The sequence below is a fragment of the Mauremys reevesii genome, linkage group 25, assembly GCF_016161935.1.
Source record: "Mauremys reevesii isolate NIE-2019 linkage group 25, ASM1616193v1, whole genome shotgun sequence".
In the NCBI taxonomy this organism is placed as follows: domain Eukaryota; kingdom Metazoa; phylum Chordata; order Testudines; family Geoemydidae; genus Mauremys; species Mauremys reevesii.
Genome location: NC_052647.1, coordinates 4,918,907 through 4,944,635, shown reverse-complemented (window position 1 = coordinate 4,944,635; position 25,729 = coordinate 4,918,907). Strand labels below are relative to the sequence as shown.

Here is a 25,729-nt window from a genome sequence, read left to right as displayed (position 1 = left end):
GGAGTGGAGGAGTTTTGCTGAGGCTTGGGGCCATTCCTCTAGTCCCTGATCGTGCTGTCTCCGCCGCTGGGAAATGGCCAAGGCCGGAGGGTTCCTGGATCGGGGCCGAGCTTCGCGTCGACTCTGGTTGTGAGGGCCGGGGAGAGAGGGAGATAAATAAATGAAGGGAAACCTGAGCCATGGAGCAGAAATGACCTGCCCCAACCCCAGCAGGAACAAAGGCGCTAAGATGTCACCGCTTCAGAAGCTGGAGAGTCTGGCTGGGCGGATCTTCTACTGGGGGCCGCGCAGCGAGGCGGGGGCCCCGGCCGGCAGCGGGACGGCCCATGTGTCCGAGCACACTGCCGCCTGGAATGAGCAGAGTGAGTTGGGATGGGAGCCCTGGGGGTAGGACCACGTGCAGCCCCAGATCCCTGCCATGTTTTGGTGCTGGGGAAAAGAGATGCAGCGTCTGAGTCCTAGTGAGGATGCGGCGGGAGGGGTCTCCTGTGATGCAGGCGCCATTGAAGTTTGTGGTGGCTTCGGTGGGGAGACCACGGCTTGAGTCTGGTCTGCCCAGCTCCCCCCGGAAAGGTTCCCTGCGGGGCAGGGTCGAGGTGAGGGGGGAGCTCACCCAGAGGATGAGGCCTTAGGAGCTCTCGGTTCCCAGTCACCGCTGGCAGCAGCTTGACGTCCAGGGACTCGTCTTCCTGCCACTCCTGATCCATCGGCCGCGTTGCGCCAGCCACGCGAGCCTCTTGCCATGCTGAGGAGCTGGTGGTGGTGCCGGGGTGGGACGTGGGGTTTGGAGATGGCAGCTCTTACGTCAGGAGGGCTGAACCCGCCACGCCGAGTGCGACTTCTCTCCTCGCTGAGTGTCTGCGCCGGGCGTCCCAACCAGTTTGTGTGGCGTGGGCTGCTCCATTGGCTCTCGCTGTTCCGCAGATGGTGGCTAATACACACACTCACACACACACACCCCCACCCCCACAAGGGAGAGATTATCTTTGTTTTGTGATGGGGGGAAAACTGACGCGCGCAGAGGGGGGTGTCTGTGTCTAGAGTCTCGCAAGATTGGGGGTGGAGCTGGCTATGGAACCTAGGAGTCCTGACTCCCAGTCTTCATACTGGTTTAATGGTTAGAGCAAGGGCTGGGTGTCAGGACTCCTGGGTTCTGTCCCCAGCTCTGGGCAGGGAGTGGGGTCTATGGATTCTTTTCTTCAACGTTACTCCCTCTCTGTCTCTTCCCCTCTCTAGTCCCACTCTCCCTCCATTCCAAAGGCCAGTCCCTGGCGTGTGGCACCTCCCGTTCCTCCCACTGCACCTAGGAAGCTGCAAGCCAAACTCCTGATCCTTGATGGCTGCAGATCTTTGGTGTGGGTGGGAGGCTGGGCGCTCGGATCCCTCTGCCCTGAGTGGCACAAGGACCCACTGGCTCCCCTCCGTGGGAGAGTCATGGCTGCTTCCCTGTGTTGCCGGGACAGATTTGTGCCCTCTCATGTGTCACTTACACTTCCTCTCTGACATCCTGGCTCACTTTCCTTCTCATCCACTTTCACTTCTTCCTTCCCTCCCCAGCCGTGACTCATCAGAGATGAAAACTCCCCCCCCTCCCTGTTTGCAGCCTGTCAAGTGTTACCTGGGTGCTCATCAGCTCGGACTCTTGAACTAACTGCACAGCCGCTCGGGTCGAGGTCACATCCCAACTCGGTGGCCCTGGCTGTAGTTTTGGGTGGGTGGGATTCCCATGGGGGACCCTGAGCGGCTCTGCTCCCTCTCCTGGGGGCTCTGGGCTAGCTTGGGGGGGGAGGGGAGGATGTGAGGATGAGCTCTCTCTGACCCACCCGCCAATCCCAGGCCCCAGGCTGGATGTTCAAACAAGGCTGTAACAATAGTGCCTTGGCAGGGCAGCCAGGATTAAAATAGCAGATTGTAAAGCACCTGGTGCCAGCAGCTTCTCCGGCACCTTTAACCCTCTGCTGTCTTGGCCTTCCAAGCGCTGCCTCCAGATCCAACGGGCACAGCGTGTGGAGGGGGGAGGCTTTGACTTCTTGATAGCCTAGTGAGTGAGGACCACACGCCAGAGTCGGTAGCACCCGGAGTCGGGACTCCTGGGTTCTCTCCCTGGCTCTGGGAGGGGAGTGGGGTCTAGTGGTTAGAGCAGGGGGGCTGGGAGCCAGAACTCCTGGGTTTATAATCTTTGTCTAAGGTACTTCTGAGAGCCCATCACTGCAGCATCTGAGCACCTTACAGTCCATGCATTTATCCTTACAACCTGCCTGTGAGGCAGGGCTATCATCCCCAGTGTACGAATGGGGAAACTGAGGCACAGAGCGACATCTCCCGGGTCTCATGGGAAGTTAGTGGCAGAGCCAGGACTAGAACCCCGGTCTCCTGATTCCCAGGCCAGAGTCTGATCCACTGGTTGACACTGCTTCTGCCCACTTCTCTGACCCAGCAGATCAAGGCACTGATACCAGGCAGGGCATCGGGGGTTTGCTCTGCTTCATGTTGGGGGCATCGCTGCAGAAGCTCCTGGGTGGAGCATCAGCAGTTAGCAAACCCATGCTGGGTCTGGAAACTGTCAGGAGGGAGTAGGAGGGGCCCTATGGGGGTGTTGCCTTCTTTGCTAGCTGCTGCCTCTTAAAGGAGACGGACCCTCTGTGTGTTAGTGACACCACAGCCGCCCATCCAGCTGTGGTCTGGAGTAACTGTTGACTGGCTGGAGGTGAGGAGACTCCTCTTAGATCACTGCCCGGTAGCAACCAAATCTCCCTCTGCTGGTTCCCACCCGCCTCTTTGTCTCAGACATCCAGGCTTCAGTATTGTAATTTCGCACTCGAGCAGCAGCCCTGGCGCTCCCAGCTGAGAGCCCCAGCACGTCTGCCATCCGTGCGCTGTCTGCCCTGGAGGGACCCTCCCGGTGGCTGATGCGAGGGGCCCCTGGTGCCAGACCCTGCTTCCTCCTCATCTGAGGCTGCTACTGGACTGGCACTAGAAATTGGGGCAATTCCCACTAGGAACCGGGCCAGCAGCCCCTGCGTGAAACCAGTTGGCATCTCAAAGTGCTGTGGAGTTAGAATAAATTGCTCTGCCGACCTGGAGCCTGATTCCCACCTAGGATCCGGGTAGCAAAGATGTGCAGCCCCCTCCACGAGCTGACCCTCCTGGTCTGTGCTCTGTTTACCCGCTGTAGCTAGGTGGCGCTGTGGTGCGGGGGAAGCTCACGGGGGGGGGGGAGCTGAGGGGGGAGATTTAACCATCTGAAACAGAGCTGGCTCCTCTCTGACCTTGGGTAACTGAGACTCTGCTTCTTGGCATTAACCCCTGGCTGCCTGCGACCGCCTCTTTCCTCGCCTGCAGGTGGCCGAGCACGCGGCTCTGTTGCCTTGGTGGTGAATATTCAAGCCACCGGGAAGCTGGATGCTCTGTGGGGGGTTGAGGAGGAAGTGGGGGCCGTTTCCCAACCGTCATGCCTGGGAGCTCTCCTAGGAACCGCGGTGTGCTGCAGAGGTGGGGGGCTGACGCTAATGCCCCAGCGTGCAGCTCGGGGGCGCTGAGTTGTGGGGGGGCCCACAATGTAGGTGACATTGGGTCCTCACAACAGCTGGCTAGGGACATTGAGAGTGTTCCCTCGAGTCGTAGCCTGAGAGCCAGGACTCCTGGGTTCCATTCCCAGCTCTGCAAGGGGAGTGCTGGCCCGGATTCTAAAGCTAGAGAATTTCACCCACCTGCTCCTGTATTGGTCGTAGCGGTGGGAGGCTGGGAGGCAGGGCTCCTGCGCTCTGTCCCTGGCTCTGGGAGGTGTGTTGTCTAATGGTTAGCGCAGGGCTGAAGGAATCAGGACTCCTGGGTTCTGTTCCAGCTCGGGGAGAGCACAGTCCAGTGGTCGGAGCAGGGGTATCTGTGCTGAGGGGTAGTACAGGATTGTTCTGGTATTAAGCATCCATTGGGGGGGGGGGGGGAGCGTCCAGCCTTTCCCTTGCGGGCGAAGGTCCTTCTGGCCAACAGATCTCTGGCTGGTGGCGGACAAATTTCCCCTTATGCTATTCCAGTCCCCCCTTCCCCTGCCAGAGCGGTTGCTGCTGCTTCCCCTTGTCTCGGAGCAGCAGAAAGCAGCTTCCCCTCCTTGGAAACTGAGCCAGCCTGACACATTTCTCAGCGTGATCTGCAGCTGAGGTACAGCTGGGTGAGGGATTGCTCAAAGAGGGCGGGGCTCTCTCCTGCTTTTAGCTTTGGCCCCTCCCCTCACACACATGGATTGGCTCCAGAGCTGTGTTTATTGAGTGTGGCATTAAATCTGGCCACTGGGAAATCGATCGGGGCTGCTGCTCCGTCAGCTTTCCAGGCCTGGGGCAAAAGTTCTGTCCTTCATCTGTTCTGCTGGGGGTGGGGCAGCGTGCTGGCAGCGGGATCGGAAACTCCAGGAGCTCCGTAGAGGATCCGGCGGTAGCCTGGCGCTCTCTGGATGGGGGATCCGGGCGGCGTTTGCCAAGGAGGGAAAGATCCTGGCAATATCCCAGCGTTGAGAAAGTCGGGCTTCTCAGAAATGCAGGAGTGGGGGAGGGGGCGGGATGCCCAGCGTTTGGATTGCCAGCGTTTGGATTGACTAGTCCAGGTGGCCACAGTGGCCAGCTCATGCTTCATGATGTTGCCAGCCTCTAGCCAAGGAACTTGTAAGCACATTTGTGAATGAACTCCGCCCCCCAGCACAATCCTCAGCCCCAGTTTACAGAGCTGGAAAATGACTTGGCTGTAGGGTGACCAGACAGCAAATGTGGAAAATCGGGATGGGGATGGGGAGTAATAAGACCCTGTATAAGAAAAAGACCCAAAAATCAGGACTGTCCCTATAAAATCGGGACATGTGGTCACCCTACTTGGCTGAACTCACACAGTCAGTCAGGCCTCCTGAGCGCTCCTGGCTTATCCAAAGCAATGTCAAGATGCCCCGTTACCAAACTGGGCATTGGAGCAGGTCCCACAATAACCCTGACCAAATCCCAGCGCGGTTAAGGGTACGCCACCTCCTCTGAAGTCCATCTCCCAGCGTCTTGGATCCTTCACTGTTCTGCATCGCAATGTGCCTGTTATCCAGCTGCTGTCCCCACCCCAGAAGCAGCTGCATTTTGGTGCTGGGTGAGCAGTCCCCATGCAGCATTGCTGTGCGCTGTTGACCAGCTGTCACGACCCGCCTCTGAGGTGGCTGCCATGAGTCCCATGTGTCTATAATGAACATGTTCAGGGATGAGCCAGCGTATGAAGGAGAGGGGGCAGGAAGGGATTTCAAGTCTCGTCTTTGATCTTCTCTCTTGGCATGAGGGTACAGTTACATGCCCGGGGATGGCCAGGCAGCAGGAGGCATTTGGCTTTCTTGGAGGCCACTGGAGGTTTTAACCATCCTGGCCCATGCTCCCTTGGGGGAGGAGGGGGGAGTGTAACCTAGTGTGCGTTGTGTGTCCCTGACCCATAGACACTGCGAGTCTGTTTCCACCCCAGCTACAGAGCCTGGCTGTGATGAAAAGCTGTAAAGACTCCGTCCTTTTGCTCCGCAGATCCCCGGTTCGATCCTTGGTGTTGACCAAAACAGTGGTTGTTACAGCCCCTTGGATTCCCTCTAGGCCTGGCTAGCTTTGGTCTTGCGCTGGTCAAGGGCAGGTTTCTCAGGGCTAAGCCAGCTCCTGGGAGCCTAGGGGTGGGTCTTTGCTCCAGAGTTAGCCAGGCTGATCAGCCCCCTGGTAGCCTAGTCTGGGTCTGAGCAGCCACCCGTTTGAGTAACTGTGTCCTCACTGGCTCTGTGCTTGTTCCGGGGGGAAATCGCAGGCTCTTTGCGCTGAGACGCTCAGATTCTTTCCCTGGCAATCGCGGGAGAACTTGTCTGCCCTGCAGGGGAATGGTGGGAAGGCACTGGGGGACTGTCGGCACACACGGGTTTGCCTCTGCAAAGTGGGTGGGTTCCAGCCTGAGTAAAAGTGGAGCCTAACCCCAGCTAGGCCGGCTAGCACCTCCCAACTGGGGTCAGAGGCGTTTGTGTGTGGACAGTAGCGGGGTTACGTCCGGTGCCTTCCAGGCCAGAACTTAGGGGAGAGCCCTAGTGGTGACACCAGGTATTGCCGGCTTGGCAGTGGCAAACCAGAGGGAACCCTCCAGGGTCTGTCTGTGTCCAGTAGCCTGGATGGAGGATCCCTGTTTAACATCTCTGCTTTGTGGGGTGCCCTATAGAGGGGCAGGAGCTGGTGAGTTAGAGCAGGAAAGGGGCAGGTGGCTTGGAGACAGGACTCCTGGGTTCTCTTCCCTGCACAAGGCAGGGAGGGTGGAGTATTGCTTAGCAAAGGAGGTGCAGAGAACCAGGATTCCTGGGTTCTGTTCCCCTTTTGCCACTGTCCTGCCATGGACCTTCAGCAAGATTCCTTTCCTCCTCTCTGCCTGTTTTCCCACCTGTAAACTGGGATTGGTCGCTTGCCGTGGGTGTTCTAACGTGCTTTGAGATCCTCAGGATGGGCTGCTGGAGAAGGGCTTCCATAGGTCATGGGGGGGATAAGGAGTTACAATGTGGGCGGGGAGAGGAGTTGGGGGATCCTCTCTTCCTCCTCCAGTAGTGGATCAGGGCAGTGTCCGGATGCCCCAAGGGGTTGTGGGTGATGGGGTAAGAACCTAGTTAGAGCAGCGGGGGGAGGAGGGGGTGGAGCTGCAGTTGTTGTGTATAAATAGACCCCTGGAGCATCGCTGCGTGAATGTTGTCTCGCTTTATTTGCACTGCACCACGTGATTGGCTCTGTCCCTGTCCTCCCCAACCCCCGTCCCTGGGTGCGTGTCCTCGCGTCGAGAGCCCAGAACCCATGGGAGAGCTGGTGGCAGGCGCTGCTTTCCGGAACCAGCTGCCCCACTTACCAGGGCGGTGAAGGGACACTTTGGGGGTTTGCCCTCACCTCGTTGCTGCCTGCGTCCCCAGCAGCGCTGGCAGATCCACCTCTAGCGGCAAACAGGAACCCAGGAGTCCAGCACAGATCCCCTGCGCCAAGGGAGCTTGAAGGCAGCTGTCACCGGAGGATCCGGGCAGCGTGATGGGGCCCCCCAGCCTGGCATAAACCCGGCCCCTCCGATGCAGCCGAGGGAGAGGTGGCGCCACAGACACGCCCTGGAGCTGCACTGGGCCCTGTGCTGGCTCGGGTCTCTCCCCAGCTCGCTGGAGAAGCCGGGGTCGAAGCAGAGGTCGTGTTTGCTCCTGCTGCCTGGGACAAAGTCCCCCCCGAGGCGCCAGGCCAGACCTCCCTCTCCACCTGCCATGACCTCCTAACCACAGCCGGCGGCCTCCGTGGGCCACAGCATGGATGGTAAGGGGGGGTGTGCTTTTGGGGAGGGGATCCCAGGCAGGGCGTGTGGTCATCTCCCCTCCCTTAGTATCCCTGATGGCTTGAAGTGCCAGCGTCCGTCCCTTCCTTCCTCTCCGCAAAGGGGAGCTGATGGCTCCCGGCGGGGACACGGTGATCCTGACCCCCCCCATGCAGCTCTGCTGTGCCTCCTTCCTCCCAACCCAGTGTCTCCTTGCTAGTCTGGGCCCAGGGCCTCTCCCCAGCAGAGACCAGTGGCTTGTGCTGGGCTTCACACTGGCTCTGTGACCTGAGCCACAATTCAACCCATGTCTCTTAGAGGCAGGAGGTGAATTCTCCTGTCACCCAGCTTTTCCCTGCCCTCCTGGGTTGTGGCTCAGGGGAAATCGCAAGGCACAAGCCAGTTCTGGTCAGTGGTCGGCTCCTTTGAGATCTGCTTAACCCATCTGAGAGTTTTACCCTCTGAGACCCGAACCCTCACCTCTACCTGCATCTGGTTACATTACGGTAGCTCTTAGGCCCTGACTGAGCTCAAGGCCCCATTGTGCAGGGTGCTGTACATACTCCTAGTCAGAGACAGTCCTTACCCTGAAGAGCAGAGTCTAAATCGACCTGAGGGGGGAGGGGAAACTGAGGCCTGGAGTGAGGCAGTGACTTGCCCAAGGTTAGAACCCTAGCTGCTAGGCCGCGCTGCCTATCTATGCCAGTTTCTTCTAGCAGCCTGTGGTCTCTTTGGGGCAGGGAGCGTGGCTTCTGTCTGTACAGCGCCTAGCTCAATGGGGCGGGGCCTGGTGGGGACCTGTCGACTCCATCGAATCATAGGCTTGACATCATTGTAATCAGTCCCCATGGGAGGTGAAAACCTGGCAGCTCGCTGCGCCCGGCGGCCATCCAGCAGGAGGATGTCAGGGTTCAGGGCTCCGTATCCCTGGCTCCCACAGCCACCTGGCCTGTCCACCCCGGTCACTGCAGTGAAGGTCTCAGTACTCAGCTCTCTTCCCCAGCCCGTGCGAGAGGCAGGACGGTCGTGCACTGGCCCCTGCAATCGTTAGCAGGGTGCTGGGTGTGACGTGGGCCGCGGGCGCCAGACTGGGTTGTATTAGTTCTTCATTAGATCCTTCGCATCAGGAGCGGCCCTGGATCGCTTACGCTCCAGCCCCAACACGTGCCCCCTTGGGCCTCTTTCCCCACTGAGCTCATTAAAGGAAATAAAACAGTTTGTTTTGGAAACCTGCTTGGTGCTCACCAGAGAGACGGGGGTCCCCAGTGGCAGGGAAGCGCTGGGTTTAACCTTTCAGCCACCAGCACTGGAGGGATGAGGGGAAGGAGGTGGATTCTCCTCGGTTCCACCCAGGGAAGATGGAGTTTACACTACAGGAGATCGGGGTCTGGAGCAGCTGGGGGCATGAGATGGGCGGGACGCAGCTGGAATCGGAATAAGACCCGGGGCTGCACTAGAGACGGTTCTTTCACATGGTGCTTGCAGCTTGCCCCGCCCCTCCCCCCATCCTGGTCAGGTGTCATCCCAGTGGAAACCCTCCCATGGCCAGAAATGGCGTCCAATGCAGAAAGCTGGTGGGGCTGAGGCAGGTTGCTAACATGCATCTAGTGGCCTGGAGGAACGGGCCTCAAAGGGCTTAAAATTTAAGTTGACGATGGCAGGTGATGATGCTGGGCTAAGAGGGAGGAAGGAGGTGAGTGGAACAAGCTCATGGAGGAGCTGTGAGCACGTTTGTTCCTATCGGACAATCGTCGCTGGGGCGTGGGGCACGCAAGGACGGGATCTGTGTGGGTGTTAACCCCGGTGCCATTCTCCCTCCCTGAGTTTCCGCCTGTAGCTTCAGGGTCTCTTTGCTGTCGTACAGTGTCCTTAAACAGCTGCCCTGTTTCACGCCAGAGGTGGCTGCATTTTGGTGGCGGGTGAAATGATCCTTTTAGTGACCATTTTTAAAGCACTTAGTATTGGCTGCTGTGGAAGCTTTTGCTTCAGGAGCCCTGACCCCCTGTCAGTTACACTCCAAATGGCAGGAGGAATGAGCCTGCCTTTAAATTCTGGCTGTGTTCCAAGGTGACCAGTCCCTGTAAACCTCTAATCTGCTCTTCACCATTAATGCCCTTTGTGCCTCTGGAGCCTGGTGAAATTAGATTAGTTGGTTTCACTTTTTCTGATTTCTCCTGTGTTTATTTGCAAGGCTGGGGTCTGTCGGAGAAAAACTTAGTCCCCTCTTGAGGCGGTAAAAACCCCTCAGCACTAGTGCATTTTAATGCATTCACTAATGCATTACTTTATGCATTTACTTTACTTTGTTGGCTAACTTAGCAGTTCTTAGTACGGCTATAAACTAACTTTATTGGGGCTTTTTTTTAATACTACTTTGCATTTGATTTTGCTGCACAGTTAATAAGTTCAGATGGCGTGAGCCCAACAGAGACAGACGTTTTTACAGACAGTTTTTCTCTGACACTTCAATAGAGATTTTAAAAGGTTTTTTACTTTTATTGTGGCGCCATGGGGTTCGAAGGGGAACGATCTGTAGTAGCCGTCCGTGGGCATTGCCATCCCGGACGAGCCCCCAAATTGTCGGAGAAAAACTTAGTTCCCGCTTTTTTTTTTGGGTGCAGAAAAATCAAATACTTTATTCTTTCTTTAGTAATTACAATAGAGGGAGGGAGTGCCTTAGGACACAGGGTCGCCCCAGTCCTGGACAGGTCTCTCAACTGGTAAACAATCACAGCAAGCCTTTATACCTTTGTTATAGACAATTACTAGCAATAATACAGACGGTAAAAAGCAACAAATACATTTTGTTTATACATTTGCCTTTCTGCTATTTTATTTGTTTTACGTCTAGAAGACGCCAGCCTGCATATTTGGTTATCAAGTTGCAAGGTCGTAATAACTTTTTACACAGTTCTTTTTCCTCTTGTCTCACACTATTTTTGCTTCTACAAGTCTTGCGTCATTAGGGTTACAGCTAGCCTAACTCTTGCTAACTGACTGACATGCATTAAAATCCCCTTCAAATCCTTGTTAATTTTTTTTTTGCTTTTACAGGTCCCAAGGCTGGTTTTAGGAGCAGGGGCTTTAAAGTTTTGTCAGACTAGCCCCCCTCCCCCAAATAGGGGGAAAATGGTGTTACGTTTTGTAGTCCCGGCCTTTGTGCAACACAGTTGTTTTTCTTACGGACCTGGCCCTGATCCTGCAATAGGATTTTGGAAACAAGGCTGTTCTGTTCTCTCTAGGTTCTTATTCTGCTCGTACCACCCCAGTATCTGAAGGCCTTCCAGTCGTGCATTAAGCGATGTGACTGCACATCTGTCACGTGGCTTGTTCTCTCCTCTTCTCCCTGGAAGAACTGGAGTGTCTTGTTGTTTTAGAAGTTCTGGTAGGTCAAAGAAAGGCATCTGGATTTGGGATGGTCCCTGGTTCATGTGGCAGGTAGTTCCACAGTCTACAACCAGATCCTGAGAAAACTCCTGCACAGATGAACTTCACCATGGTGGTAGGTGCCATTGTACCAAGGAAGTAGAGTTGTCAGCCATTATCTTTCTGCCAAAGTCGTACGCTCATTTAGATCCCTCTTGGCGTAGGCCATGGAGTGCCTTGAAAATGAGGACCGCGAACCTGAACTTGGTTTGAAAGGCAGAGGCTCCAAGGTGACGCATGAGATTGGAAACTGCTACCCAGAAGCTGGCATGCATTAGGTTTCTGTAATCACAAAAGTTGGGCCTAAAACTTGTCATGTCTCTTTAAGAGCAGTCTGCCCTCTGATTAGGAGACTCAGCTCTCTTCCAGATCACTCTGATCTCTCCTAGTACAGGTCCCTAGAGCGCTGGTGCTGGGCCCTGCTGGGCTTTGAATCAGGCGCCGATTTCCCTTCCGCAGAGAATGGCTTTGTTAACCAGATCTGTGGTCCTAAGTGGTCAGACCTTCTCATGCATTTTCCTTTCTGTTTACCGGGGTTGATCCCTGTCCCAGGTATTCGAATAATACCTCGTGCTGCTGCATCGGATACAAGAGAACTGGATGCATTGTGATAAGCAAGAGTGCAGTGTAGCGGTCAGAGTAAGGAATGGGAGTTGGGATTCCTGGCTCTGGGATGGAGAGTGGGATCTAGTGGTTAGAGCAGGAGCCTGAGAATCAGAACTCCTGGGTTCTATTACCAGCTCTGAGAGAGGAGTGGGGTCTAGTGGTTAGAGGGGGCGGAAGCTGAGAGTCAGGACTCTTGGTCCTCTTCTCAATTCTTCCACTTCCTGTGCAACAGTGGGCAAGGTCATGGCTCCCTACCTCAGTTTCCCTGCCCATAAAAAGGGGATTAGTACCTGCCTCCTGGAAGGATTAAGGAGGTTAAGGTTTTGCTCAGTTCTTTGAAAGGTGGTACAAAAGATTAGTGGTATGAAAACATCTCCATTAGCCAGCTATCCTCTGGTGTTTATCCTGGCGCAGGTCAGTGTGTTAGTCTATTGTGTAATTAGACCCAGTCAATTAGTTTCATATGCCAGATTCATGCCATCTGACAAAACTGACATGAATAGAAATGCGTTCATGGGTCTTTAAAGGGGCTCTCTCAGCTGAAAGGCCACTGAGCTGGAAAGGAACGGCTGCAAACCCTCAGGGTTATTAGAACGAGAGGATTCTAAAAATCCAGTTTGCCATTCACTATTTACGAGTTACTGTCAATGGCGTACAGGCGCCTAAAGCCTATAAGCCCTGTGGAAAATGTTACCCTGTTCCCGCTATTGCTTTTGCATAGAAGGTGCTTGGGTACTAGGGAGCCGGGCATCCATGTAAAACCCTGAGATAGGTAGGTCTGTCTGCTGAGCAAAGGAAATCCCAGAGGTATCAGTGTCACTCCTGCTTATAGTCGGTTTCACTCTAGGGTTCTCTGAGCTGCAAGAGGGGTGGGGGACCCTTCGTCTGTTTCAAGTGGGATTTAGTTTAAAAATAATTGGACTATTTCAAGATTTGTTTTTAGAAGGCATTGGGGGGCTTAACCAAACTTATATTTTTGGAGGCCAAATTTGAATTGGCTGCTCATTGAATGGTCTTTTAATTACAGTAACCCCCAGAGATATTGGTTGCAACCCAGGACTCCTGGTGCCTGGGTTCTGTACAGACCAGAAATGAGTCAGTCTCTGCCCCAAAGAGCTTACAATGGAACTCCCAGAGCTTGCAATTGATTATACAGGGGGGATCCCCTAGAAATCAATGGGGCTTAGTGCCGGGGTCTGTCCATACACTCAACTGTGGGATTGGAGCCTCAGTTAACCCTTCGTCCTGCCACAGTGCTGAGAACCTGCAGGATGGTGTCTTACCCCTGCTGGCGACGGAGTGAAACTGACCAGTGCAGAGGCACTGTGTACGTTCCTACCTGCCCTCGCTGCCACAGTGTTTGGGCACTTTTCAGTCCATGCCATAAGCAAAGTGACTCCCATCTGCCCCCTGCGGTTCAGTCTCTCACCGGAGGGGTGGGGTGGGGTGGGGGAAGCTGTGTCTGCAGAGGAGGTGTTGGTTTTGGTAGGGTCTGTTTTTATAGGCCTGTGCTGTGCTGTGTTTATAGTGGAGAAGGCTGGTCAGAGGAGGGCACATAGCACTGGGAGCAGGAGATGGGGAAGTTCAAGATGATAGAATCATAGAATCTCAGGGTTGGAAGAGACCTCAGGAGGTATCTAGTCCAACCCCCTGCTCAAAGCAGGACCAAACCCCCAAAGAAGCTCTGTCGTCTCTCTCACAGACGAGCTTCACCTGGGTGGTAGAAAGTGCCATGGGACTGGAGGAGTGGGGCTGTCGGCCACAATCCCCATCCCAGAGCTTTCGGCTTTAGGGCTCCTGGGCCCAGGGCCTTGAAGAGAGAGAACGAGACTCTGAGATGAGACAGGCCCAAAAAGGGAACAAATTATTGGTGTTGAGGCTGGTGGTGCAGAGAAGATTCCTCCATCGCCGTCTGGGGCTGCCCCCAGTTCATGTAATTGATTAGCAGAGCCTCACAAGTCTTCCTTGACCTCCAGAAGAAGGCAGAATGGCTGATCTCCCCTCCCAAGGCATGGAGCTGGTGTGGATGCTGCCAGGGAAGAACAGTGGGGGAGGGGTGTCTCAGGTCAGGGCAACTGCACCTGTATTTGCCCCTCATGGTCCAGCCAGGGAAGCCACTTAGGCTTCTGGCTCCCAGTCATCACCTCTCTGAGGCGGAGACCTGCGTCTCTCTCCTCCCTGCCCGGGGGATTTCCAGGCTGCACAGCTCCCCGCCTGCACTGTGAGTTCCCCAGCAAGTCAGACCCCCTCAGCCGGCCTGCTTTGCCCTCCTTCCCCAGAGGCTACAAACAGCCCAGTCTCCCGCAGGTACAAGGTACCACACAGCTGTTAGCAAGCACATGGAGTCTTAAGGTAAAAGCATTGCAGGGAAACCCTCTTAAAACCCAGCAAAGAACCAACGCGCCTGCTAATAAGCTTTCCAGAGATCATCCCGCTTCCAGCCAGGTAACTCACAGGCAGAGGGTTTCTCCTCAGGGAGCAGCTTCCAGCGGCTGAGGTTTTGCATAACCAGAGGCGTTACATTTGCATACCCCTCCCCCTAGAGATTTCCTGGGAAATGTACTTAACGTTAAAAGGCCCCATAGTTTCAGATGGTCCCTCAAAGCCCATAACCCTTCCCTGGGTTTCCGTTGTAGACGTTGCCTACAGTCCCGCAATAAAACATAACCGCCTGCCTTTGTAATGCAACGAACTCCTAAGCTACTTAAACTTAGTTCTGTAAGGTCTGGCCAGGACAGTGCAGGAAATTGTCTTATCTGTCCTGTGTCCATGCAAGGATCCCCCTTCCCCCCCCTCCCGGGGGTCTGGGATTGATGGCGGGAGACAGGGCTGGTGAGCCAAGCCTGTTTCTATAAATAATCCAGAGAGAGTAGGAGACAAAGTGAAAGTCGGTCAGACAGACTGAGCCGCGGCTCCTGCACGCGGCTGGGGGAATCAGTTGTGAATTCAGCTCCCCTCTGTGGGGCTCCAGGGGAGATGGTGTGTGGGGACGAGAGGGTGAAGGGGGTGTGGGCGGAGGTAAGTAGCCAGCAAATAGCTGGTCCCCGGAACCGTTTCAGGGCTGCCCTGCCGTATCCTGTGGGATCAGGGGAATCCCTGTAATCTTGGTCTCCTTCCCTCTGGCAGTGAATCAGTCACGTGTGTAGGATGTTCTGCTGCTTCGCTGGTGCATTTCAGACCCTCGCCTGGCCTATTTCTCAGCCCTTTCTTTAAGGCAGGGCAGGACTGGATCGCGGTGGTGCTGGGTTTCCGCAGAAGTGTTGCTATTTAGTGATTCAAGTGGGGGGCTGGGAGCTAGGGCCCCTGGGTAGGGAGTGGGTTGTAGTGGTGAGAGTGGGGCGTCAGGGAGCTGACTCCTGGGTTGTGCATCCGTGACCCTAAGAACCACAGCTCCCGGATTTGGAGCTAGGCTTTTAGCTTGTCCCCTCCCTGGCGTCTGAGCACCAGTGATCCCTGAGGGAGGAAATTAACTTTATGCACCTCGGGTGTGGTGGAGACTTGCCTGTGATGGTGGGGGCAGGGGTGAGCTCTGGGTTCAAAGCCACCCCCTGCTGCTGCTCTGTGCTTGGCCTCGCTGCTGCAGCCATTCAAATCCCGTGGGCATCTCTCGCACTATTAAGAGCTGCAGGTCTTGTCCCTGTCGGGGGCAGCGAGAGGCAGCAAAGATACAAGGGGCTCTCGGTACCAAATATCCCTCCAGATGCTGCAGATTCCTCCAATCCCCCTCCCCCCTCCCATGGTCCTGGGATCTGGCAGCAAGGAGCGGGAGCCCAGCTGGCGAAGGAAGGATCACCTGGTTGGGTGCCACAGAGCAGGGCACTTGCTGTTCCCAGGCTGCTGCTGTGGAGGCTGCGGCTGGTTGTTTTAACCCCTTTGTGGGCAAAGCCCAACTGGGGTTTGCGACTTTCACGGCTGCTTTCTGCCGCTGTGTGAGCGGAGCACCCTCTTGTGGGCTGTTGGTGTCATTGGCGCGTGCTGCCTGCATGGCTGAGAGAAGGCTACACCCAGGCGTCTGCCCTTTGAGCTAAGGGGAATCTCCTCCCCCTTCACCCGCTTTGCTGGCAGCAGTAGTAGATCCTGTGATCCACCCCTCTTAACATCATGTGACTGGAGGGTTGTATGAGTGTCTCCTTGAGGGGCGTGGAACAGGGACCCCCGAGTGGCATATTCAGCAGGGATGTAGAGGCACAAGTGCCCCCGCTTTGGTAGGCGCTGGGGCTGCATCAGCCCTCCCTGAAGGGGCTGTTCGGTGAGTCCAGGGGCAGGCCTGGGGGCGGGGGTGTGGCGGGAGCGCCGGCGTGTGGACCTCTCTAGCCAATCCCCAGCTGAGCCGCCCTTTGTGGCCAATCAGGCACCGCCAACCTGCTGATACGCTTAAAATCCCCGCCCCCTTTTGTGACTGCATGCCTCTTCGCCGAGCGGGGTGTGTGTGTGGGGGCGGGGGGCCTGAAAGGGGAACTCTATCCACCAGCCTGGGTGCCCCACCCCTCCTGACTCCTCACGCTGCTGCCTTTCTCTTTCCCTTACAGTGAAGGAGTTCCTAGCCAAAGCCAAAGAAGACTTCCTGAAGAAATGGGAGAACCCCTCCCAGGTACTGTGTCCCAACCCAGATACCCCCACCACCACCACCACCACCACAATCAAGGCCTCTGCAGCCCCAGGCCGATTACTCTACAATCTCCCCCTGGATCTCTTTCCCCATCACTGAGCCCCCTTGCTAAACAGCCTCTGCTGAGAGTCTGTGGTTATTTTTGTTCCTGGGGGGCGGGACTGAGAGCTCTTCTTCTCCCCTCCCCTCCCCCCCCATCTGCCCTCTGATAACTGGAGGACCAAGAACAATGGAGGTTCAACTCCTCTCTGCTGGGAGGGGACGGGACACTAACCATGTGGGACAACTCCTGATCCAGCCTGTCTCCCTCTCCCCCATCCTTCTCCCAAGGCTCCAGCGTGGTCGTCCAGCCCAGCCCCAGATTGGCTCCCGGGGGGTTGTGCTAACAGGGACCCTGTTCAAAGGGCCTCCATTTGCTGCCCTGTGCTTGGGTGCAGTGCCTCAGTTTGTAGGTGCCAGAAAAGCTTTTGGGGTCAGCCCTGGGTCTGTCCTCACTGGAAATCCCGGCCGGGCTGGTTCTGGGTAATTCCTGAGGCAGAGCTGCTGGTCCCTCTGCAGCACTGTCACTTTGCTAGTCCTCCCGCACACCCTGTGTCATTAACTCCATGGCACAGATGGGAAACTGAGGCCCAGAGGGGAAAGGGACTTGGTCAAGGGTATAGGAAGCTGGTGGCGGAACTAGGAAGTGATCTTTTGACTCCTAGTCTCCTGCCGTCTGACCACTACACTTCACTCTCTCTCCTCACAGACCGAGGGCTAGAACCCAGCACTCCTGACTCCCAGCCCCTCCTCCACCTCTAACCCACCAGCCCCCACTGAATGGAGCTGGGCGGGTCGCCTGTCTGGAACTGGAGTTTGGTTCTGCCCAAGGAGCAGGGAACCCCTTGACTAACCTGTCATTAAAAAATAGCGGTTTCCTTTGGCGCCCTCTGGTGGTGAAATGTGAAATACTTCTTCATATCAATTATGAGGGGGTAGCCGTGTTAGTCTGTATCCACAAAAACAAGGAGTCTGGTGGCACCTTAAAGACTAACAGATTTATTTGGGCATAAGCTTTGTGGGTAAAAAAAAAAAAAAAAAAAACCTCACTACTTCAGCTGCATGGAGTGAAAGTTACAGATGCAGGCATTATATAATGACCCATGAAGAGAAGGGAGGACCTCCCAAGTGGAGAACCAGTGTTGACAGGACCAATTCATCATATCAATGTTCTCAAGAAGAACCCCAATGCAGTGCTAGGGAGTGGGGCGCTCTCCCATCACGGTCAGTGCTGACCCTGGAGGGGCTGCCTTTCTGGTGAGCTATAAAAACTGAAGCTCTGACCCCATCATGGTCATTAAAGACCCCTCCAGTTGTGCAGTGCAAATCCTACTGTCCCGGGCAGGGTCCTTCCTGATGCCCCCAGGACCACTCTGGCCCCACATCAGGTTTGTTTTCCCCCTTCCAGAACACGGCCAGTTTGGATCAGTTTGATCGAATCAAGACCCTGGGCACGGGCTCATTTGGGAGGGTGATGCTGGTGAAACATAAAGAGACCGGGAATCACTATGCCATGAAGATCCTGGATAAACAGAAGGTGAGACTCTGGGGGCTGCCATGGAGATCTGGCCTGGGGCCATGGAATCCCCAGTGCGGGGGAGGGTTTTGGAGCTGAATCCTGCGTGGGATGCAGGAGAAGGGAGTGGGTGGGAGGCACAGGGGGTGCTGCGCCAGCAGAGGAAGATCTGATGTTGCTATTTCCTTTTCTCTCCCAGGTAGTGAAGCTCAAACAAATTGAGCACACCCTGAATGAGAAACGGATCCTCCAAGCCGTCAACTTTCCATTCCTCGTCAAACTAGAGTATTCTTTCAAGGTAGGTGTCCTTCACTTGCCAGCCCGGCCCTGGGCTGTGTCTCCCCTCTGACTCCCACAATCCCCTCGATTCCTTTCCTATTTAAAACCAAAGGGGCAGAAGGGCACAGTCTGCGTTTCTTATATGCTGAGAACAAACATTCCTGGTGTGAGGTCTGGGATCAGGTTTGGAGCTAAGAAAAATCAGTTTGGATCATTCCCCTTTTTCAGTCTCTTCTGTTCTGCTTTTAACTCCAGGTTTTGAACAGTGGTTCTCCCTCCTCGGTCAGTTGTGCTTTCGTTCCTAGTCAGTTTCAGTTTTCAGCTCCCTTGCGCTGACCCTAGGGCATGAGGCCTGGCTTGCGGGGGAGTCTCAGAGGACGTCCTAACTTCACACACAGTTGGCTTTGTGGAGACTTTGAAACCATCACGTGGGATCGTTTCCTCCTGATGGGAGTTTCTGTGAAAGCTAAATTTCAGGCCCCTGTGTGTTGTGGGGAGAGCAAAGATAGTTGTGCCTTCGAGCTCCACAGCATCCCCTGTGGCTGGCCTGATTAAAGAGGGGCTGGCTCTGAAGGGAGACCTGTCTCCTCCTCTGTCAGCCTGAGGTTAGTGGGTTGTAGTGACGAAGAGTTATCAGCTCAGAGGAGGCTGCAGGATAAATCGCAATGGAAATGTCACCCCTGCTCCGGGCCGTGTAGCTCTCAGGTGACACAGTAGCAGTGGGGCCAGCGGCTGCTGTTACACAGGCTGGCTCACTGAGCTAATTGATTCTCCTACGACAGCGTAAAATAAATCCCTGAATCCGTGGGTGTAAATGTGGGAGAACTTTGTTGAAATCAATGCGACTGGTCTGGATTTACCCGCTGAGCTAGGAGTCTGGCCTGGTACGTGCTGACTGGGCCCCATCAAGGTACCACTAGGGTGTTGGGGCCTGTGTAGTTGGTAGAGGGTCAGGAAGGCCCATGTCACGCAGACCGGAACTGCCTGAGCAGGGAGACCAAGGATGGCCTGAGCTCCCTTCATCCCCTTAGAGACAGCAGGGTTCAGGCTTCGTTCCCCTTACGCTCTAGGGCGCCCACCTTTACCCTGCTCCTGGGGCTCAAGGCGTAACCCTCTTAATTTAGGCGCCTGCCTCACCCTTCGTGGGCTCAGGGCGTCACCTCACAGTCTGCGGGTTTGCAGGGTCTTTTCCTAGTGAAAGAGCCTCACACAGAAATATCCTTAACCTCTGTTTCTTAACAGTTACTGTCACGGACTCACAGGTCATGCCCACTCTTGGCCCCGTGGAGTCCCTGGAGGGAACCCCCTTCAGTGAGACAGCCCTTCTCGGGGGTTAAGCCCCTTCGCCTCCTGGAACCGCACCTCTCTGAGCCTCAGCACACCTGTCTCTCGCTATTGGTCCCCTCAGGGAGTCCACTCGCTCTGGACCCCCAGGGCCTCCACTCTGAGAGGGAATAATGCCCCCTGTTCTCTAGACCAGAGCGACTCTCAGCCAGCGTAAAACAGGAGGGTTTATTGAGCGTCTGAACACAGCCTAGGAAACTCTCAGGGCCCTCGGGCCTGGCCTCCCTCAGCACAGCACATCCAAGTCTCCCCTGCATCCAGGTGGGCTCTGCCTGCTTCCTCTCTCCAGAACAGAATACACACGCTACTCATACAATGCCCATCGCTCCCAATAAGGCAGATGAACTTTCCCTGCTGGCCAGTCAGGATCAGGTCGTCCTGGGACTCCAGCTTGTGCACGGTGTCATTGGCAGGGTGTTGAGGTCTGGCAGGGCTGATGCTGGGCTCTGTCCTGGAGTTGGTTCCCCAGAACTTCCTTTTGAACCCCAGTTTATACAGTGAAACTTGAGTCCTGCTTAGCTCTACCTTAACCAGTCATTTTACAGAAGTATTACAAACTAATTCTCTGACCAATGGGAACACAGTGTGAAACAATTCTTTACCCAGTCGTACCCCATGACCTTTGTTGATGTGCAACTGGCAAAATTAGTTATGTAACAGAAACACTCAAAGACCCACACAGATGAACACTAGAGAAGTGGGGACCAGCAAGGGGAAACAATCAGGCAGTCGAGATTTCACACCCGCACTGCTGCTAAGTGATTCCTTGGAGCATCCTCAGATCTGTTTCTTTGCCTGGTGAAGCTGGGCACTGTTAGGACAGGAGCCTTCTTACCAGCCCGGTATCGCACTGTTCTGAGATCATTTAGGTGGAATGTGAGGATGTGACTTTCTGCTCCTTGGCTCCTGCTCTGCTAATCTGGCTGCAGAAAAAGGCCCCCGACCGTACAGCCTGGGGTGCTCAGCCCTGCCCCGCCTGGACCCTCTCTGCAGGGCTAGCTGGAAATTGACCCTGGGCTCGAGGGCAGGGGCAGTGGTCTCCGCTGGGCCGTGTGCGGGTGCTTAGTGCTCATGGTCTCACCACTGAGCCGGGTAGGGTCTCCCTAGCGGAATGGCTTTGTTGGGCTCAGCGCAGCTAGTTTGGAGGTTGCTCTTTGACTCTGCAGCCGCGAGGGAGGATGAAGCCAGCCTGGTCCATTTCACACTCTGCTTTTGAGAAGTTTCACTTCCTGCTTCTGCTTCTTTGGGGTGTCCGGCCCGGTGGCAGGTTGGGTTTCCCCTTTGATCATAGACGTCGCAGCTGGGAAATCCCTCTTGGGCCTGCCCGTCCCTGCCCCTAGGCCAGAGGTGTGGGGAGGGGTTGGATCTTCTAGGGCTCTAGCACTAAATACTCCAAGCAAATAAAGCTCGTGCCCTCTCATTAGTGAGTGTCTTCCCCAGGCGCGTCTGTGCAGCAACTCCCGCTGCAGGTGTGTGCCTGGGACCTTCGGCACCACAGCGCAGCCCCTCTGACCCTTGAGCTAAAGGAGTAACAGCAGCAGCTGGCGGCAGTAGTAGGCTGTTATCTCCCAGACAGCGGGTGCACTGCATTGTGTGCTGTGTGGAAGCCAGGCCAGTGCATCAGGCTCCCTGGAGACGTGTTAACGCCCTGAAAGGGATGGGCTAATAACGGAGCATGGGTGTGGGGAGCAGTTTCATCCTGGTGTTTCAGGCGCTGACGGGGGGCCCCCTTGCACTCCGTTGCTGCTGCATTTCCTTCTAGGATAACTCCAATCTGTACATGGTGATGGAATACATCCCGGGCGGGGAGATGTTCTCCCACCTACGGCGGATCGGGAGGTTCAGGTGAGCATTGCCACCGGAGCCGATGTTGGGACCAGTGTCCCTAATGGTTAGAGCCGGGTGATGGTTAGACTCCTGGGATGTATCCCTGGCTCAAGCAGGGCAGTTGGATCTAGCCCTTAGAGCAGAGGGAGTGGGAGTCGGGACTCCTGCGTCCTATTCCTGCCTCTGCCATTCACTCCTTGTGGGAAGGGGGGAGAATCACTCTGTGCCACAGTTTCCACAGCTGTAAATTTGGGGTTTAGTTCAGTAGAGAACTAGACCTTTTATGCACTAGCAGCATCTGCAGCGATGCTGGCTTTGATCCTCATGCTGCAGGGCGTGACCTGATCCCCAGCTGGGCTTGTCAGGAAGGGATTCCCCATAGGGAGGGCTGCTGAGGTCTTCTGCCAGCATTAGCCACAGTCAGTGGCCAGGGATGCCAGGGCTAGATGGGGCCAGGCGGGATGGAGCTGGGGGTCCATGGGGGTGTGTGTTGGGGCTAGGGGAGAGATGCTGGTCTGGGAGGGGCTTGCCCTTGGTTGCCAGGCTGGATGGAATTAGGGATCTATAAGGAAGGTGAAGGTGGGGGCGGCAGGGGGCCGAGGGTGCTGGGCTGGCTGAGAGGGGGCGGCTCTGGCCCGGGATGCCCACGTTCTCCTCCCACCTCATTGCAGTGAACCTCACGCCCGGTTCTACGCTGCTCAGATCGTCCTCACCTTTGAGTATCTGCACTCGCTGGATCTCATCTACCGAGACCTGAAGCCAGAGAATCTCTTGATAGACCAGCAGGGCTACATAGAGGTGAGGCTGCCGCCCCTCCCCCACACTCCTTCCCTTCCCCATCCCAGCGCTGGCTCCTGGCTCCCTGCGGTGATCTCCTCCCTGCCCAAGTCTCTCTCTGCTGCCATCCCCTTCCCAAAGCCAAGACATCCCCAGAAACGTAACATGGCCAGAATACATCAATCATCTGCTCCCCCCCTTCCCCTCCTGCTGTCACAGCCTCCAGGCTGATCCAGCTTCTCCCGTCTCTGTGTTTTGGCTCCAGGTGACGGATTTTGGTTTTGCCAAGCGGGTGAAAGGCCGAACCTGGACTCTGTGTGGGACCCCAGAATACCTGGCCCCCGAGATCATCCTCAGCAAGGTGAGCTGGGAAGGGCCTGTCCGCTGCCTGATCTGTAGCTGATCCCTGGCCACCAGGTGGTTCCCCCCACCCCCCAAATGTTCGGTGCGTAACCCTGGGGCCTGCTTTCCCCGGGCAGGGTTATAACAAGGCTGTGGACTGGTGGGCCCTGGGCGTCCTCATCTATGAGATGGCAGCTGGTTACCCCCCGTTCTTCGCGGACCAGCCCATTCAGATCTACGAGAAGATCGTTTCTGGCAAGGTATTTGGGCTGGGGGAGGGGACACTTGTGTGATATTTTTTGGGGGGTTCCCCAGCTAAAGGGGGGTGCCAAGTCTCAACGACTGATCAGAGTGATGCTCACATGCTGCGCCCCTGACATGCTCATGCCCTCCCATGCTCCCCCAATCCCCAACACGTGGGCATCCTCCTGTCATGTACCCCATTCCCCCTGCACCCCAACACACAGACCCTCCCTTGCCACGTACCCGTTCTCCAACACATGGACATCGTCCCCATTGTGTCCCCCACACATGGACCCTCCCTCACCACGTACCCCTATTTCCCCAACACATGGACTCCGAACCCCACCCCACCACCACTGTGCTCCCTGTAACTCTCATGGGGACTCCTGGAACAGGTGCCTTTGGTTTTCGCATACACTGTTGTGAGTTGCAAAACCCTCCACAACCCTGCTATGTTGCAAGACTAAACATTCCTTAAACACATCAGTCATCTCCAGGCACTCGTAGAGCACTCATCGCCATAGTAACCAAGAGCCCATAATATTCCTCTGCCCACCCCAGCGCCTTCTCGCCAAGGATCTCCAAGCACTCGTGTGGGACACGGTCAGCTTTAAACCTAGTGGGGAACTCAACAGGCCTGGGTTCTGTTCCTGGTTCTCCTACCAGCCTGCTGAGTGACCTTGGGCAAGTCATGTCTCCCTGTGCCTCAGTTTCCCCTTATGTAAAATGAGGCTAGGGATGCGGCAGCCCTGCTTTGAGATCTGTGGAGGAAAAATGCTCAATAAGAGCTGGGGGGCGGCTGCTAATTAACCATTTCAGCTCCTGTGTCAGTCCTCAGTAGCGCCCCCACCTCTCATCCACTCATTGTCCTGGAGTGTTTTTAAAGGGCTTGTTATTTATTATTAGGTGTATTACGATAGTGCCTACAAGCCCCAGTCATGGATCAGGACCCCATTGTGCTAGGTGATGTACGTATTAGGTGTATTATGGTAGTGCCTAGGCACCCCAGGCATAGCCCAGGACCCCCTCTGCTAGGGACTGTACATTACTAGATGTATTACAGTAGTGTCTCAGTAGCCAGGCATAGCCCAGGACCCCTCTGTGCTAGGGGCTGTACATTATTAGGTGTATCTATCAATCTAGCCACGAGGGCAGGGCAGGTAAAAGCCAGACCTCTGTCTCTCCTCCCCACCCCAGGTCCGGTTCCCGTCTCACTTCAGTTCGGACCTGAAGGACCTGCTCCGGAACCTGCTGCAGGTGGACCTCACCAAACGCTTTGGCAACCTCAAGAACGGGGTCAATGACATCAAGAACCACAAGTGGTTTGCTACCACCGACTGGATCGCCATCTACCAGAGGAAGGTAGGAGGGCGGCGGTGGGTGGCTACGGGCAGAGGAGAGCCTGGGTAACTTCCACATGCGTGCAGCCTCCGTCAGCAGGAACTGAACCTGGGATCATCAGTGCCCAGGCCTCTAGGAGCGCATTGGTTACTGGGATTCTGTAGCAGGGTGTTGTGACTGGGTCCAGCCACTAGGGGGAGATAGGCTCACCCAGCATTGGTTTAAAGTAGGGAGCCCTCAGTCACCTGTTTGTAACATGGTGGCAAAAGCATGGTCCTGTCCCCACCCCCTGAGGATAACAGCCTACTACTGCTGCTGCTGGCTAATGGCGTTGTTCCTCTAGCTCAGGTGGGAGAGGGCTGTGCTGAAGGTCCTGATTAAAACCCCACTGATGATGCAAGTGGGGGATCCAAGGGGCTCATGACCCCCTGCCCTTCCCTGATTGCAAAGTGAGAGGAGGGGATTCTGGGTAGATAAACGGGGGCTTGAGGAGGCGCTGACCCTGCATCCCTCACCTGGTTGCTAAGGGGCCTGATCCTGTATCCCTTAAGCGTGCTGGGGGCCCTGATTCTGGGCTCCTAAGCGGAGTCACGGGCTCCCCCTTCCATGATTGCAAAGTGTGAGGGTTTCTGGCTGGATGTGGGGGAGGGGGCTGATCCTTGCCTGCCTTGTTACAAAGTTGGGGCCTGATTGTGCACCCCTAGCAGACCCAGGAGTGGGGTGGGGGGGATACAAATGTTGATCCCTCACCTCGTCCCCAACCTCCCCCTCCCCTCCCTTTGCAGGTGGAAGCTCCCTTTATACCAAAGTGCAAAGGCCCTGGCGACACGAGTAACTTCGACGACTATGAGGAGGAGGAGATCCGGGTCTCGATCACTGAGAAGTGCGCCAAGGAGTTTGCTGAGTTCTAGGGCCAGCGGCCGCCCCACCGGGAGGGCGCGTGCAGAGCAGGTGGGGGCGGGGTTGGATTTGATCAGCAGAAAGACCAGAGTTCCTTGCCTGTGTGTTTTATTTTTGTGGGCGGGGGGGTAGGGATTTGCCTGGATCTGGTTTGGGGAGGGGGCGGAGCAGAAGACCCCTTATTCTAAACCTGTACTAAGTAAACGATAGTAGAGAAGGGCAGGAGTCTAAATTCTCCCATGCTCACCCCTGACCCCCCCCCCCACTTGCACATGCTTCCCCCCCCGCCATCACAAGCCTGCAGCCCCACCCCAGCAGCTCTCCTCATCCCCCCCTCACCTGGGGTTTAAACAGATTTCCCCACACACACTCAGCTCCCACTGGTTACTTTCCACCCCCTCACTGATCCGGTTACCCCCACACTGCCTCTCAGTCCACACGTGCTGCACCCCCACCGTCCTGGCCGGCTTTATTGGTGGCTTTTAGTTTTTGAAGGAGGGGGCGGGGGGCGTATTTTGCCATCAACTTCCCCCCAGATCTTCATGGCTATTTGCAAAGGCTTCTGGGAGCAGGGTATGGAGCAAAGATGCCCCAACACCCACTGACATGGCAGATCAATATCCTGGCATCCAGAATAGCTTTGAATCCCCCCAGCCTCCCCCAGGGGGGAGACAAAATCCCAACCCCCCCCTCCCCCACCACCACTCTGGAAAGAGGAAGGAGGGAAATCTTGTCTCATTTTATGAACTTGGAGGTGGGGCTCCTTTTTTTTTTTTAATTAAAAATAAATAAGTAAAATAAACTTTATTTTCCGTTAGGGAACGCGGAGGGGGAGGGGTAAGAGGTTTTAAAGATCCAGGCGTGGGGCTGGGCTAACTTACCCTACATCAGCCCCTGCCATCCCCAGTGACACCTCCCTTCCCCTCCCCCCCCACGGTGCCAGGAATTTTAACTCTCCAAGCTTTGAATGTGTCCAGGTTTTAGCAAGGAAAAAAAGAGCCGTTTTTTTCAGGTAGAAACTGACAGTATTTCCCCACCCCCGCAGCTCTCTGCGGGGTGTCTGGTTTCGGGGTATCTTACACTGGCGGGGGGAGATCTGGGGGTCGGTTACGGGCTGGAATGGAGGTGCTGGGAGAGGGAATGTCCCCAGTGGGTTCTGGATTTTTAGC

The 25,729-nt window shown here is 55.7% G+C and overlaps 1 protein-coding gene across 1 annotated transcript; it reads left to right on the top strand.

Annotated features, from left to right (window-relative positions):
* Nucleotides 1-25,729, top strand: LOC120391063 (cAMP-dependent protein kinase catalytic subunit alpha-like). Its single transcript, XM_039514350.1, has 10 exons — nt 1-362; nt 15,873-15,934; nt 17,400-17,528; nt 17,707-17,805; nt 20,893-20,975; nt 21,629-21,755; nt 22,000-22,095; nt 22,214-22,336; nt 23,517-23,681; nt 24,446-25,729. The coding sequence occupies exons 1-10, from the start codon at nt 161-163 to the stop codon at nt 24,569-24,571; spliced, it is 1,212 nt and encodes a 403-aa protein (XP_039370284.1). The 5' UTR covers nt 1-160; the 3' UTR covers nt 24,572-25,729.